We start from the raw sequence: 15,182 nt of genomic DNA on the forward strand, positions 1-15,182 counted from the left end.
CTCTTCTCAGGGTAGCGCGGGGCCAGGACCGTGCCTGCCTGCTCCCCGTGGATCTCGAGCCCGGCACTGGGCTGGGCAGATTCTGAGTCCACACTGACTATTTGTTTGATAAATGAATCAGTGCAAGGAGACACCCATGTTAGGATGTGTTAGGTTATTCAGTGTTTTTCAAAATTCAAATCTAGGGCTTATCTCAGTGAAGCAGTGAATTCCAGACATTAGCTGTGACACCAACAAGCTTAGACTTTTGCTAAAGCATGTGAGGACCAGGATGTTTTAATAAAATGTTAAAAGAGCAATTCATTATTAATAGCCTAGGCAGATATCTATAAATATTTAAAAATTTTTAAATTAGTAATTTTTTAAAGAACAAAAATACAAACAGCCCCACCTTCATTTTCTCTTATTTTTTCCACTTCTCCTAACTTTTCTTCTTCTCATACCTTTGGTTTCTAGCCTGAATATTAGCTCTTTTGCAAGCAGAAATTAAAGAATAGAGTAGTTAAGTGATTGCAAAGCTTTCCCCATTAATTACATCTCTATAAATATTTATAATATTTTATTTCTTGTTTCAAATAATTTATTAGTACCAATTACATCTTCTCAAGGCATAACGCAAAAGAAAAATGTTTCACATTTTATAATGATCAACATAGTAAGTTTTGTTACTTTCTTTTTCCTAATTTCTGTACTAAGTCATCCTCCAAGATGTCGACCTGGCTATTTTATGAGTGACTTTGGAATACAGCATTTTCTAACTCACGTTGGCATCAGTAGCCCTAAGCCGGCACCCACTTTAGTCAAGTGTGGTTGCTTGGAGAGTTTTTAAAGTGATGCTGAATCCTATCCTTTGAACTTTTAAAAATATCGTTTTCCCTTGAACCTGATTATTCTGAAGACACGTTAATTCTGACTTGAGAAAGCAGCGTCCAACAACACAGCAAAGCGTGGCTCTCGTAACAAGCAGTTCCGTAAGTGGAGAAGGTGGGGTGACAAAAATCACAATGGACTTACACAAGACGGAATTTTCCTGTTTGCAAATGGCTTTTTCATGCCTTGGTCCAATGTCCTTGACTGATAAGTGTCCAGTTCATCATGCAAACCGACAAGCCAATTGCTAAAAAGGTCTTTCTCATTTCTGCCAAGAACCTCTCTCTGAGTCTGTGAAATAAAAACGCCACGCGGAAGGCTGAATCGACACCAGCCGTAAGATTAAGTCCAGAGTGCCGTGGAGATCACTGCACAGAACGCCTTCTCCCAAACACCACCACCACCGGACAAAGCAGGAGGGAACAGGCCGAGGGGATAATGCTGCCCAGGCCCCCGGGGAGGGACCAGATGGGACCTAATAGCTCTTTTCTACTACTAATTTCTATGATAATTCCGAGTTGCCACATGGCATATGTATTTTTTTTTTTAACCTAAAGACAGAATATCTGTCAATGAAGTGACCAGGATTTTAATGAAAGGTATTTTTCATGAACTGTATCTATTCACACGTTATATTTCTCACCCACCCCTCACCCCCACTCTCCAGCAACATGTCACTGATGGTAAGGTTGCGAGAAGTACAGAGACAGAGGTCAAACACAATACGCTTATCATCATTACCAATACTAATTAGAAACAGAGATCCTGAGTTTTATTAGGAGGTCAGATGCCTTTCGCAGTGATTTTTTTTTTTTTTTGCAGTGATTTTATGAAGTTGCCTTAATTTCTTTTTCTTATGGTCAGGGGTCAGGCCTGAATTTAAAGATGACAGCATGCCAACTAATGTTGCAGAAAAAACAATTACGCTAGTGAAATTTCTTCTGTTTTTAGAGAGAAGACCAGAAATGAGAGAAGGAGATATTAATGATTTGGGAAAATGACAAAAGGAATTCCAGCCATTCTTACTGATGAGTTCAAGTACAACTTTCCGTCCTCCCGAGCAGACGCAATGTTCCCCTCCCCCGACCTCCTGGAACACCATTTGTGCTTCTCTGGTGGCACCTGCCACGTTCTTTGATTAATTAGCGTCGTTTCTGGTAGGCACGTGGAGTGACCCCGTTGCATTTTCTCAGCACCCCACCTTACACACAACAGACTGCAGCAAACAGGGAGGGAGGAGGAGACCGAACTCGGGGAGAAATACCCCAGGAGGAATGAGCATCTTGTCATAGGCACCACTTCTTAGCATAAACATATGTGACTTGATTATGAAAATCAACTCTTCTAAGTTTGATGTAGCACAAAATTATTATATTTAATATAAACTAAGGAATGGTGTGAAAATCATAGTTTTCTTCAACCCAGATTGAAAAAAATTCCCTCTTCCCTCTTCCATCCAGTTGTTAAGACTTACCTCTCACGAGAAGGTGCCTGGAAGCTGGATGCTGGGATGGTTAATACATTACACACTTAGCGCAAAAAGATACAAGCTCTGGTAGAGGGGGATGAGGCACTTCACGGCCCTGCTGGCGTTGATGCAAGTGGCACAGATAAGGCTTGGCAGGAGCTGCCCACTCACGATTGCTCCATCAAACAGGGGCCCAAAAAATGGAACCTGTTGATTCAAGACAAAACAAAACCACTTAATTTAAAAAAAAAAAAAACCAGTAAAAGTCAAACCAAAGACATGAGAACAGCTGCTTGATGTCTCGGACCTGTCACAACTGCACAGGCTGCCACCCACAGACTGGATGCTAGACCTGGACCCAGTTCCAGGGCTTTCGGATCAAGCCAAGCAGGATTGTTCCACGACGCTCCTCTATTGCGAACTCTTTGGCTAAACTTCTCATGACAGATTGTCACAGTTTAAATACATATAATATGTAATATGTCAGGTAGTAAAGTGCTAAGGTGAAAAAGAAAGGGAAGAGCAATAGGGCTCTTTCTCGGGGGGGGGGTCCTCCAGTTAGAGGTCGCACAGCCAGGGGCGCTGCAAGCAGAGGACTGGACAGAGGGAGGGGTGACCTCAAGCTTCGAGGACGGCTGACGGGAGAGCATCCCAGGCAGGGCAACAGCAAGTACGATGCCCTGGGTGGGAGCAGAATCCGTATGCTTCAGCAACAGTAAGGAAGCCACGGTGCTGAAGTCGAGTGAGCGAGAGAAAGCACGGAAGGAGATAAAGTCAGACAGGTAGTAAGAGGGGCTGTGAGGGGAATTTTATAGATCTGGATTTCCGCTCTGAGTGAGGCAAATACCTTCTGGAGGGTTTAGGAAGTGAGGGATATGATCTAACCTGCTTTTTTTTTTTTTTTTTTTGGTCGCGCTGCACAGCTTACGAGATCTTAGTTCCCCGACCAGGGATTGAACCCACACCCTTGGCTGTGAAAGCGTGGAGTCCTAACTGCTGGACCACCAGGGAAGTCCCAAACCTGCACTTTAAAGGTATTGCTCTGGCTGCTATGTTGGGAAAACTGTGAAGAGTGAGCATTATGGAAACCAGTTAGGGAACTACTGTGTGATCCAGGCGAGGGGTGATGCTGGCTTGGATGCCAGTGGTAGCAGGGGAAGTGGGGGGGTAGAGCTGAGAGGATTTGCAGAGAATTACTAATGAAGTGGGAGAGAAAAAGAGGTACGGATGATGCCACGGTGTGTGGCCTGACGACCGGAAGGTTGGAGCCACCTTGTCCTGAAAGACTGGCGGGGAGGGCCATGAGCTCAGTGTTACACGTGCTAAGCTTGAGATGCCTTTTAACTGCCCAGTGGTGATGCTCGAGGGCGGCAGTGGACACATCGAGTGGCAAGCCAGGGGGAAGGCTCAGGCTGCAGATTTGTAAGAGTTATTCACTGACACCTGGTGCTCACAGCCATGAGGCTGGATGTTCAGACAAAATAGGCACGTACAGGGTGGTATGGCCATAGCCCAGGCTGGGTATTCAGATGATCAAGAAAAGGGGTTCAAGAACTACATCCTGTGGCCCTCCAATGTTTAGAGGTTAGAGACATGAGGAAGAATTATCGAATAACGCTGAGGAGTGGCTGCACGTGGAGGAGGAAAATCTCCAATGAGCAGCACTGACCCTGGTACACGGCTGGAATGCAAATGAGTAAAATTCATTAATATTTGAAATAATTTAAATAAACTAATAAATGTGGATCTCCAGCCTAGGTCTTTTGACTCATGTCAAAGACTATTTATCTGTAGAACACCTTTTCTGTGGTTAGAATTGGGGGAGGGGCTTGGCATACACAGTGAATGAAAGACTATCGTTGCCCGTAGGAACTGACATGAGGAGCTGACACAAGAAAACTATGCACTAATATCCTTCAACAAAAATGTAAGAACCCTTTACAAATTTTTAGCAAATTAAATCCAGCAATATATAAAAAGGACACTGTATCTTGGCCAAAGGGTACTTTCCTTAAAAAAAAAAAACAAGGTTGGTTCAATACCCATAAATCCATCAATGCAATTTACCACATTAGTAGAATAAAGAAGAAAAACCATATGACCTTCTTAATAGAAACACGAAAAGCATAGATAAGATTCAACTCTCATTCATGATAAAAAAAAAGTAATTCCCAGCAAACTGGGAATAGAAGGGAACTTCCTCAATTTGATGAAAGCTTCGAGGGAAAAAAAATTATGGCATAATTCATGGTAAAACAATAAATGTTTTCTACCTAAAGACCTGAAAAGGCAAGGATGTCTACCCTCACCCCTGTTAGTCAACATTTTTAAAGGTCCTAGTCATTACAACAAAGAAAAATAAAAGAGAGGAAGAAAAACGAAAGGAGCATAAAGATGAGAAAGAAGTAAAGTAATTTTTATTCACACATAACATGATTATGTCCATGAGAAATCCAAAGGACTTTAACTAGAACTAGTAAGTGAATTGTGAAAGGTCACTGTATACAATATACCCTCCAAATACCTGTATTTTTGAATGTTAGCAACCAATAATTGGAAAATGACATTTAAAAATACTATTCATGATGGCACCAAAAACGTCAAATACCTAGAAATAAACTTGACAAAAGATATGCAAAACAACTGTACTTAAAACTACCAAACATTGCTGAGATAAATTAAAGGCAACCAAAACAAACAGAAAGATGTACAATGTTCATCGACTGGAAGTTTCCATATTATAAAAATGTCAAGTCTTCTGAAACTGAATTATAGATTCAGTACAAAACAAATAAAAATTCCAACAAGCTGCTGTTATAGATATGGACAAGCTGATTTTAAATTTACATGGAAATGAAAATACATAGATTAGCCAAGACAATAATAATAAGACATATTACCTGATTTCAAGAAATACTATAAAACTATAATAATGACTATAACATAATATTGGAACCAGGATAGACAAATATATCAACAGAACAAAATATAGAGTCCAAGAATAGAATCACACATGTATGATAATTGATTTGCAGTAAAGGCAACATACCAATTTTATGGGGAAGGAAAGTCTGTTTCAATAAAGACACTGAAACAACTGCATAGACATATTAAAAAGTGAACCTTGACCTCTACCTCATACTACACACAAAACTGAGATGGATTATAGGTTGAAATATTAAAGCTAAAACCAAAAGTTTCTAGAAGGAAACATGAAAAAATCTTTGCAACCTTGGGTGAGGCAAGGATTTTTTAGGGTACAAAAGGTACCAACCAGGGACTTCCCTGGTGGTCCGGTGGGTAACACTCTAGGCGCCCAATGCAGGGGGCCCAGGTTCGATCCCTGGTCGGGGAACTAGATCCCACATGCTGCAACTAAGAAGTCCGCAGGCCGCAACTAAAAGATTCCACATGCTGCAACTAAGACCCGGCGCAGCCCAAAAAAATAAAAATAAAAAATAAAAGTACCAATCATGAAAGAAAAAAATTAATTGGACAATAAAAATTTTAAAAATTCTGCTCATCATGAAAGTGAAAAGGCAAGCCACACATATTCCACCAAAGTGTATATATCCTAAATGTTCATCAACAAGAGCATGAATCAAAATTTGTGGCATGTTGACTCAAAAGAATAGTCCACAGTAATGAAAGGAACAAATCTATAACATCATGGGAATGCCCCAATATAATGCTGAGTGAAAGAAACAGACACAAAGAAGTTCATGCTATATAATACTGTTCAAAAACAGGTAGAACTAATCAACGTTGACAGAAATCAGAATAGTGGCCACTTTGGGGGAGGACTGGTGATTTCTGGGCGTTGGTGATATCCTGTGTTTACATCTGGGTAGTATTAAATTGTCTACTTTGAGGGGCTTCCCTGGTGGTCCAGTGGTTAAGACTCCATGCTCCCAATGCAGGGGGCGTGGGTTCGATCCCTGGTTGAGGAATTTCCGCATGCTGCACGGCGTGGCCAAAACAAATAAATAAATCAATCGTCTGCTCTGAAGACACTCATCAAGCTGTGCATTTACAATGTGTGCCCTTTTCTTTATGTTACATTTCAAAGAAAATATTTTTTAAAAGACAAGTAAGAATATAGACGATTCCAACAACACAGCTGACAAACTCATCCTAATGGATACATACAAAATACAGTTGCAGGAGACATATTCTCTTCAAGCGTGTGCAGAATTTTTTTTTTAATTGATCATATTCTAGGCCAAGGATATGGCCCGTGGGGCCTAATTCCAGCCTGGTGCCTTTTTTGAATGGCCTGCAACCTTAAGAATGGTTTTTACGTTTTCAAATGGTTGGAAAAAAATAGTTTGTGATATGAAACTCAAAATCAGCCCAAAATACAGTCTTACTGGAACATGGCCACCCTCTTCACCTGTGTCTGCTTTCACACAGCAACGGCAGAGCCGAGCAGTTGTGACAGACACTGCATGGGCAACAAACCCCAAAATGTTTACTACCTGGTCCTTTAAAGAAAAAGTTAGCTGGGCCCTGTTCTAGGTCACAGAGCAAGTCTCAAAAAACGTCAAGGGGTTGAACTCATACGATCCGTATTGTGTGCCCAAAGAGCTATTAGTTAAAAATCCACAGCAAAAGGAAAACCAGAACAAATCTCTATGTTTAGAAATGAAGAAATACTTCAAAATAACTCAGGGGCCAACAAAAATACTGAAATGAATATTTTAAAATATGTTAAGCTGAATAACAATGAAAATAGTGGATATTATAACTTACATGTTGAAACAGTACTCAGAGGAAATGTGTAAGATTAAATGCTTATATTAGAAGGAACAAAGGCTGCAACTGAGTGAGACAGGCGCCCATCTCAAGAAATACTGGAAAGCCAAAAGAATAAAATAAACTCGAAGAGTAAAGGGAAAGAAAAAAAGGCAGAACTAGCCATTAATGAAATAGAAACACAATAGAGAGAATAACCAAGATCAAAAGTTGGTTCTTTGAAGAAAGTCTAATACAATTAATTGATAGGTCTTTGGCAAGATGAATCAAGAAAAGAAGAAAGTACAAATAAATAATATTAAAAATAAAAGGGGGACACGACCACAGATGCTTAGAAAACGTGTATAGCTTTTTATGGCTCTTCATTTGGAAATTTAGACGAAATTGCTAAATTTCCAGTAACATACAACTTAGCTAATATAGATACAAGATGATACATAAAAACCATAATTCTATAAGCTTTAAAGTAATTGAATCACAGTGAAAAAAAACTATTTTAAAGAGGAAAAGCCATCCCAGATAGCTTTACTGGCAAATTCTACAAAACCTTTAAAGGACAAATTATTATTTTAGAGACAATTCCAGTGTATAGGAAAAGGGAAACCAAACCCATTCATTTTATTAGGCTAGTGTAATCTTAATAACAAACCAGGAGCCAATCTCACTCCAGGAGCCAATCTCACTCATGAACATGCAGGCAAAAATCCCGGCAAAATTCTAGCCTACCAATTCAATAACATGCAAAAAATAATAAAACATCATGACCAAGTTGAGTATATCCCAGGAATATGTGTGGGTTTTCATTAAAAATCAATCTATATACTTAACGACATTAGTAGTAGAAATGAGAGAAGTCAGAGGATCACCTCAACAGATGTTGAAAACGGTGTTTCATAAAATTCAAAATTCATTTATGATAAAGAAAAATTCTTAGCCATCTTGGAATAGACGGGAACTTCCTTAATCTGTTAAAGAATATCTACTAAACCCTACAGAAACCACTAAACTTAAGGGTAAAACATTAAAAGCTTTACGTATGTAAGAGAGAAGAGTGTCCCCTTGATCACATCTATCAACATCTGTGCAGGAGATGCAAGAAATAGATGCAAGAAATAGAAATAGGAGATTATGAATTAGAAATGAAGAGGCAAAATGGTCATTATTTCAGATGACACGATTATATTCACAGAATCTCCAAAAGAATCTACAGAAAACACTTCAAATTCATAAGAGGGTTTATCAAGGTCAATGGACACAGCATAAACAGAAAAATCCTACTGCATTTCTATCTACCAGCAACCAATGATTAGAAAATGAAATGAAGAGATACTATTTACAACTGCATAAGAATATGAAGTCCACAGGAATAGATCTAACAAGGAAAGTATACAGAAATCTGTAAAACTTCACTGAGAGACGTTCCAGTAGTCTAAATATAATAAATGGAAGGATGTATCTGTCCATGGACTAGAAGACTCAGCATTTGTTACTTCCCATCCCAGACTGATCTGTGGATTCAACACACTGTATCTGATGAGCTGATTCTAAAATGTATACGGGAATCAGAGAGGCCAGGAAAAGCTAAGACATTCTTGAGGGAGAACAGGGTAGGGGCTGGCCTCATTTTATAGCAAGTTACACCACAAGGTGTAGGAAGCAAGACAGTGTGACAGAGGTCCACTGGACCCAGTGGAGCTGAGTGGAGGGGCCTACATGCAAGAAGATTGTTGAAAACTCATTTCCCATGCTCACTGGGACATACTGCCATGTGAGGGTGGGATACTGACTTATAAGATATGGTATGTCCTTGGAACCAGGAACCAATACAAGGTGGCCTTTCTTCCATAATCAGAATACTCACATCTAGGTATAGCGGGGGAAGGAGAGTGCTGCTCCCTTTACTCCTCCTGACCCACATGTAAGTTTTTTTTTTTGCTCCTACAATGCTGGTCTCTGCTGTTAGTTTTTAGTATGGAAGGGAGCAGCAACCCTACCAGAAGAAGGCACTGTGGTCCCCTCAGTTGGAAGGGGAAACTGCCCCTGGTTATCAGGCTCCCCAGATCGCTGGACAGCAAGGTAGTACAGGGAATTCTGGGGTGGCCTGGGTGAGTGGCTCTGCTACACAACGGGGACGGGGAAAAGGGAATCTCCTGCGCACCCCGTCCTGCTCCCACGCCCAACGGGAAATTTATTGGAAGACTACATCAAGTGTTAGGCCTAATCACAACCTCAATTCATCACTTCGTCCCTGTTGAGCACGTATATTCACAACCAACTAAAGCTTCTGCATGATGACCAAATCCTGGAGATTAATAAGATTTTCCAAGACTGCTGACAAACTAGATTTCCTTTCCAGCTGCAAATTAGGAGATGCATGTGGAGACCCTCTCACGTGCTCCGCATTGAAAGGAAGAACAGCTGTGAGATGAGGCACAAAGCTAGAAAGTAGAGCCCCAATGATTTTCTCCTCATCAGGCCCGGGTCTAGTCCAAGGCACTTTCACAGCCAGGTTCTCTTGGCCAGATACCGTGAAAGCAGAGAAGACTCGCATCTGCAGAGAAGTTCCTGCTGCAACACTGTGCAGCCTAACAGCACAGGGGTGCACCCAGTTGCTGGAGCAAGGACAAGGGAGAATCCTTGGGACACACAAAGTGATTGGAAATCTCCATTTGATTTGTGGGAATTAATCTTTCAAGGACTCAGTCGAGACATTTTGGATAATCAACAACTGAGGTCTGTTCCAGTTCCTCATGGATGACCTCTAGCTTCCAGAACTGGAACACTGCCTCGAGATCCAGGCCTGCTGAGCCCCAGGCTGTGCTGGAAGCTGTAAATGCAGAGTCTGGGTGGTGTGACTTACCCAGTTTGGTCAGTTATGCCTCCCTTTAAAACTAAAGGCATCTGTTCATAACAAGGATATGGCCATGATTTTTGTGCCCAGCTCTTTGACACTGCTTTTCTCATGTAAGAGGTGGGTGACTTAATCAAAGGTCTAGGATTCCGCACATATGCCTGTAAAGTGTACAGTCCTTCATTAATAAGCTGCTGCCCACAGGTGTGAAAACTAACACTCTTCTACTCAGAAAGAGATCAGTGCTACTGGGATTCAAATTCTGGACTTGGTTTGGCTACCCGGAAACCAAGTTTGCTACACTTGCACCAACTGTGGACGTATTTGGAGCCCAGGGGCAGTGTGGTCTGCCCTACTGCCCTCACAGACTGGCTGAAAGGTTCAAATGCTATATTAATAAGTGCGGTGCAAACAGTACTGTCCTAATGAGAGGGAATGTAGAAGAATCATATACTTTTGAGATAAGGGTGAAAACTTTAAAAGAAATATAAGGTATGTTTCTGAGAAGGAGAATGTTTATTTCCAAATATTTTAATCTCTGTATACGTATAAATATGTTCTCTAAATATCAGAAGGTAATTTTTGGAAAAAGTGGATAATCAGAGGACTCTCAAATTTTGCCTGAAACTTCTGAAGAGTACACAGAATCTTTCTAGGCTGAAAGGGGCAGGGAGATCAGATTTCATCTGTTTCATAGTTACGTATTTGCCTGCTTTGAGGGCTATGGAGGAATGCAGAAAAATAAATCACGGCTCTTGCCCACAGGCAGTTTGCACGGAAGATAAAAATACGTATTCAAGAAGGCAAAAAGATGAAGAGAAAAAAAGAGCTTTAGGGTGAGTACAGACATAACGTTCTGTAGCCAGAGAGAGTCTTCTTCTAGCTGAGAGAAGCCTCGGAAACCTTCCTGTAGGAGGCGGTCATGACCGTGGGTGTCAGCAGAGACTGGTGGTGGGAGGGGAGGTACACCCCAGGCAAACAGTGTAGGACGGGAAGGAAAGGGTGAGGGGGCACTGGCTCTTTTGCTAAGGCAGCTTCCCCACCACGTACGTCAGGAGGTGTTAATCCAGTTGAGCATTAGTTGGTGTTGTGTGAACAGACGTGACTAAAAGGTTACAGATAAATAAAGAGCAAGGGTGTCGACAGAACCGGGCAACAGCCCACACGCTGCTGCCGAGGGGCTTCCTGGGTAAGTCAGAGGTTGGGCACTAAAGGAGGTAAGGCAGGAGGGAAGCCTAGACTGTGGACTTGAGAAGACTGAAAAGCTCTGGAATTGCTACCTTGGGAAATGCATAGCGCATCAGAATCACTGAGAGATACAGGAAAATACTGAAGAACGGCCGGGGGACCCAGCTGACAGCAGACTCCGTGAACGCCCAGCAGAAATAACCAGCTCGTTTTCACAACTCGTTGCTGCTATATTTGCCCACCTGCAGCCTCTCCACCCACCTAATGTCCTGGGAAACCAAATGCAGGCAACACAGAGCCCCAGGTAAATTTTCTACATTTATTCATGAGATGAAAAGGCCACGATGAAAGCGTGCTCTTCAAGTCTGTGCGTGTCGCTAGGAGATACAACCTGGCAGAGGCCACAGAGCTAACCTGGAGATGGTCTTTGCAAACTAAGTGGTCAGGAACCAAACGCAGAAGTCAGGCAGGGAAGAATGCATGTTTTTATACTCGGAGGGAAAAGCCACATTACAAAAAGATGGGAGTAAAGCAAGGGCCTGTGAAGTGAAGAGTAATGGCAATAATGACCACAATCTCTATGAACAGAACTTTGTGAGCTGGAAAATAATGTTAGAATAAGGGGTCAGGAAGGAAAGACACGGAAGAAAAGAGCTCCTACACACGGGCGACTAGGCATGCGGGGAGATGCCCACCCCCCCAGAGAAGCCGTCTGGTTACCTACCCCGAAGCCAGAACCGCCTCATCACCCATGGGGACGGGGGCCATCCCTGGAGATGTGGTCCTACAAGGCTCACATTGAGGGGCAGGCCTTCACGTCTACCAACCAAGGCACCAGGGCAGAGCAGCCCCACCACCAGGGACACCACGTGCCTTGCCCCAAATCCTGCCTATGAACCGAGGAGAAGAGAACCTATTTGGGGGCATTTCATGAAAACTGCAAACAACACAGTTTCTCACGTTTCTGACCAGATCCCCAAAGTCAACCTAAAACAACCAAAAAGTTATAATGAACAATGAGAGAATCAAGTGCCAGACTGGAAATAACGAAGGGCCAAAATGAGAGGCCGAAGGGAAAGGAGTGATTTCTGGGCGTGGTTATTCACAGGGCTGTAGGCACCAGGGACGCTGGCTGCACAGACAGGCTGACCCTCACAGGGTCATCCGTGCGTGAGTGAGGTCAGAACCGGTGGTTTCTCAGGGCGCTTCTACCCTCCGTGTCTAGGATTCCAGGACCTGCCAGTTTCCCCCTCTGGGAAGCTCATGATCCCACGATATGAACTTCTGAACTGAGAGGGTGTGTTCTGGCCCTGCATTTGTGCCTGAGATGCCAAAGTGGGTGACAGATACATTGGTTAAAAAATTGCATTTAAGTATAACAACTTTTCCGTTGGAAAAAAGAAATATCAGTTACGTTATTTGTCAGAAAGACTGAGAAGTCCATGGACTGAAAACTTTATAAAAAGTTAAAATGTGTTAAATTCCAAGCACTTCTCATGTGCTCCATGGTCCAGGGTGGGATGTGGAGGGGGAGGCATGGCCCTGTCCTCCAGACATGCACATACGTGTGTGTGTGTGTATATTTTATATACACTTTACTTCTTTTAGTGTTTGCCCTTGAGTTTGACATATACATTTATAACTAATCCAAGTCCTCTTTCAAATAACACTTACTGCTTCACAAGTAGTGCAAGTACCATATAACAGAATATTTCTAATTCTTCCCTCCCATCCTTATAACACTGCTGTCATTCATTACTTATCCATAAGTTATAATCACTGAATACATTGTTGCTATTATTGTTTGGAACAAAATGTTATTTGTTAGATCAATTAAGAATAAGAAGATAAAACATTTCATTTTACCTTCATTTATTCCTTCTCTAAAGCTCTTCCTTTTTAAAGTAGATCTGTGTTTCTGTTCTGTAATATTTTCTCTCTTTTTTATGAACTTATTGTAATATTTCTTGCAAGGCAGGTCTCCTGGCTACAAATTTCCTAATTTTTGTTTGAGAAAGTCTTCATTTCTTCTTTCACTTTTGAAGAATACAGAATTCCATGCTGGTCGTTTTTATCTTTCAACACTTGAAATATTTTACTTCATTTGCTTCTAACTTGAATGATTTCTGGCTAGAAGTCCAATGTAATACCTATCCTTGAACCTCTACAGTTGTTATTTTTTTTCCTCTGGCTTCTTTTAATATTTTCCCATTGTTTTTGATTTTTGGTAGTGTCTGTTTGGGCTGCTTTAACAGAGTACTATAGACTGGTTGGCTTATAAACAACAGAAATTTATTTCTCACAGTTCTGGAGGCTGGAAAGTCCCAGAACAAGACGTCAGAAGATGGCTGGTACATGGACGGCTGTCTTCTCTCTGTGTTCTCACACGCAGTAAGGGGTAAGGGAGCTCTCTGGGGCCTCTTTTATAAGGTCACCAATCCTACTCCTGAGGGCCCCACCCTTATGACCTAATCATCTTTCTACCCCTACCCCTAAATACCATCACAGTGATGGTTAGATTTCAAAATATGAATTCTGGGGGGTGGGGGGGGACACAAACATTCAGTCTGCAACGTGCAGTTTGAATGTGATATGTCTAGGTGTAGATACTTTGGTATTATCCTCCTGGGTGTTGTCTACACTTCCTGGATCTGTGGTTTGGTATCTGTCATCAACTTGGAAATTTTTCACATATTATAATTGTATTAAAATACGTTATATAAAAATATCTTTAAGTTATAATTTCAAATATTTCTTCTGTTTCTTTCTCTTTCTTTTCCTTCTAGTATTCCCATTAGGGGTATATAACACTTTATAATTATCCCACAGGTTTTGAATGCTCTGTTCAGTTTTCTGATCATTTTTTCCCTTTGCATTTCAGTTTTGATATTTCTATTGACATGTCTTCAAGCTCATAGTTCCTTTCCTCACCCGTCCAGTTTATTGGTGAACCCATCAAAGGCATTCTTCATTTCTGCTACAGTGTTTTTGATTTCTAGCATTTCCTTTTAATTCTTTCTTGGAGTTTGCATCTCTCTGCTTCCATTACTCATCTCTTCTTGCATGTTGTCCATTTTTTCTATTAGAGCCTTTAGCATATTAATCATAGTTCTTTTAAATTCGTGATTTGATCATTTCAAAATCTTTGCCATATCTGAGTCTGATTTTGATGCTTGCTCTGTCTCTTCAAACTGTGGGGGTTGTTTTGCCTTTTAGTATGCCTTGTAATTTTTTTGTTGAAAGCTGGACATGATATACCAGGTAAAAGGAACTGAAGTAAATAGGCCTTTAGTGTAAGGCTTTATGTTTGTCTGGCTAGGAGTCAGGCTGTGTTTATGGTTTGCTGAAGTTGTAGATGAAGGTGTCAGAGGCTAAAGCTTCCTTGGATGCCTCCGTTTCTGACTCCCCTGTTGTGTCTGGGTTTCTCTAGAGACTTCATGGATAAGGTCTCAGATGTGCAGCTCTTTTGGTTGTTTCCTATTACTATACAAAAGTCTGGCTGATGCCATGGTGAGGTGTGGGGGAGAAGTGCTCCACGGACCTGTCATGAGGTCCCTAACCCTAATCCTAACCCTAAAAAGCAGTCCCGTAATCAGTGAGATGGAGCTGTGATAAAAGAATTCATGAAGAAAACTAGACAACAAAAAACCCAATACAACAAACTAATGAACTTCAAGTACAGCACAGAAAGTACACCTCTTGTTCTGGGGGCGCTGGGCCAGTGTCCTGCTTATGGAGGAGTTCTCTACACTCCTGACACCCCAGCCTGCTTTGCCCAGCTTTGGCCGAGGGTGTGTGCAGCCGCGTGCAGGAGATTTGAAAGGCACATGCGTGTCTGCTGAGGGGTCAGAGAGTGGGCATCGTGGGCCCGAAGGCCTTTCCCGCTGAGGTCACTTGGGGCAGAGGATGAGAACTGTCCTACTTTCTGACACAAAGCGGGCTCTTCCACTGGCCACTCAGGATACATTTACACAGGCTGGCTCTGGCCAAAGGAGGAGGATAAGGCAAAAGCAGGAAGATGTATTATCAAAGACCAACTGAAAAAAAGGG

The 15,182-nt window shown here is 41.7% G+C and overlaps 1 protein-coding gene across 6 annotated transcripts in view; it reads right to left on the reverse strand.

Annotated features, from left to right (window-relative positions):
- RALGAPA2 (Ral GTPase activating protein catalytic subunit alpha 2) overlaps positions 1 to 15,182 on the reverse strand; it is a 282,220-nt gene that overhangs the window by 74,230 nt on the left and 192,808 nt on the right. For all 6 annotated transcript variants that reach the window (XM_030872473.2, XM_030872472.2, XM_060284396.1 and 3 more), the window contains one exon: positions 2,418 to 2,545. In XM_030872473.2, the coding sequence (XP_030728333.2) occupies positions 2,418 to 2,545 (128 nt within the window). The remainder of the gene's footprint in view (positions 1 to 2,417; positions 2,546 to 15,182) is intronic.

Source organism: Globicephala melas, chromosome 15 (genome assembly GCF_963455315.2).
Source record: "Globicephala melas chromosome 15, mGloMel1.2, whole genome shotgun sequence".
Taxonomy (NCBI): domain Eukaryota; kingdom Metazoa; phylum Chordata; class Mammalia; order Artiodactyla; family Delphinidae; genus Globicephala; species Globicephala melas.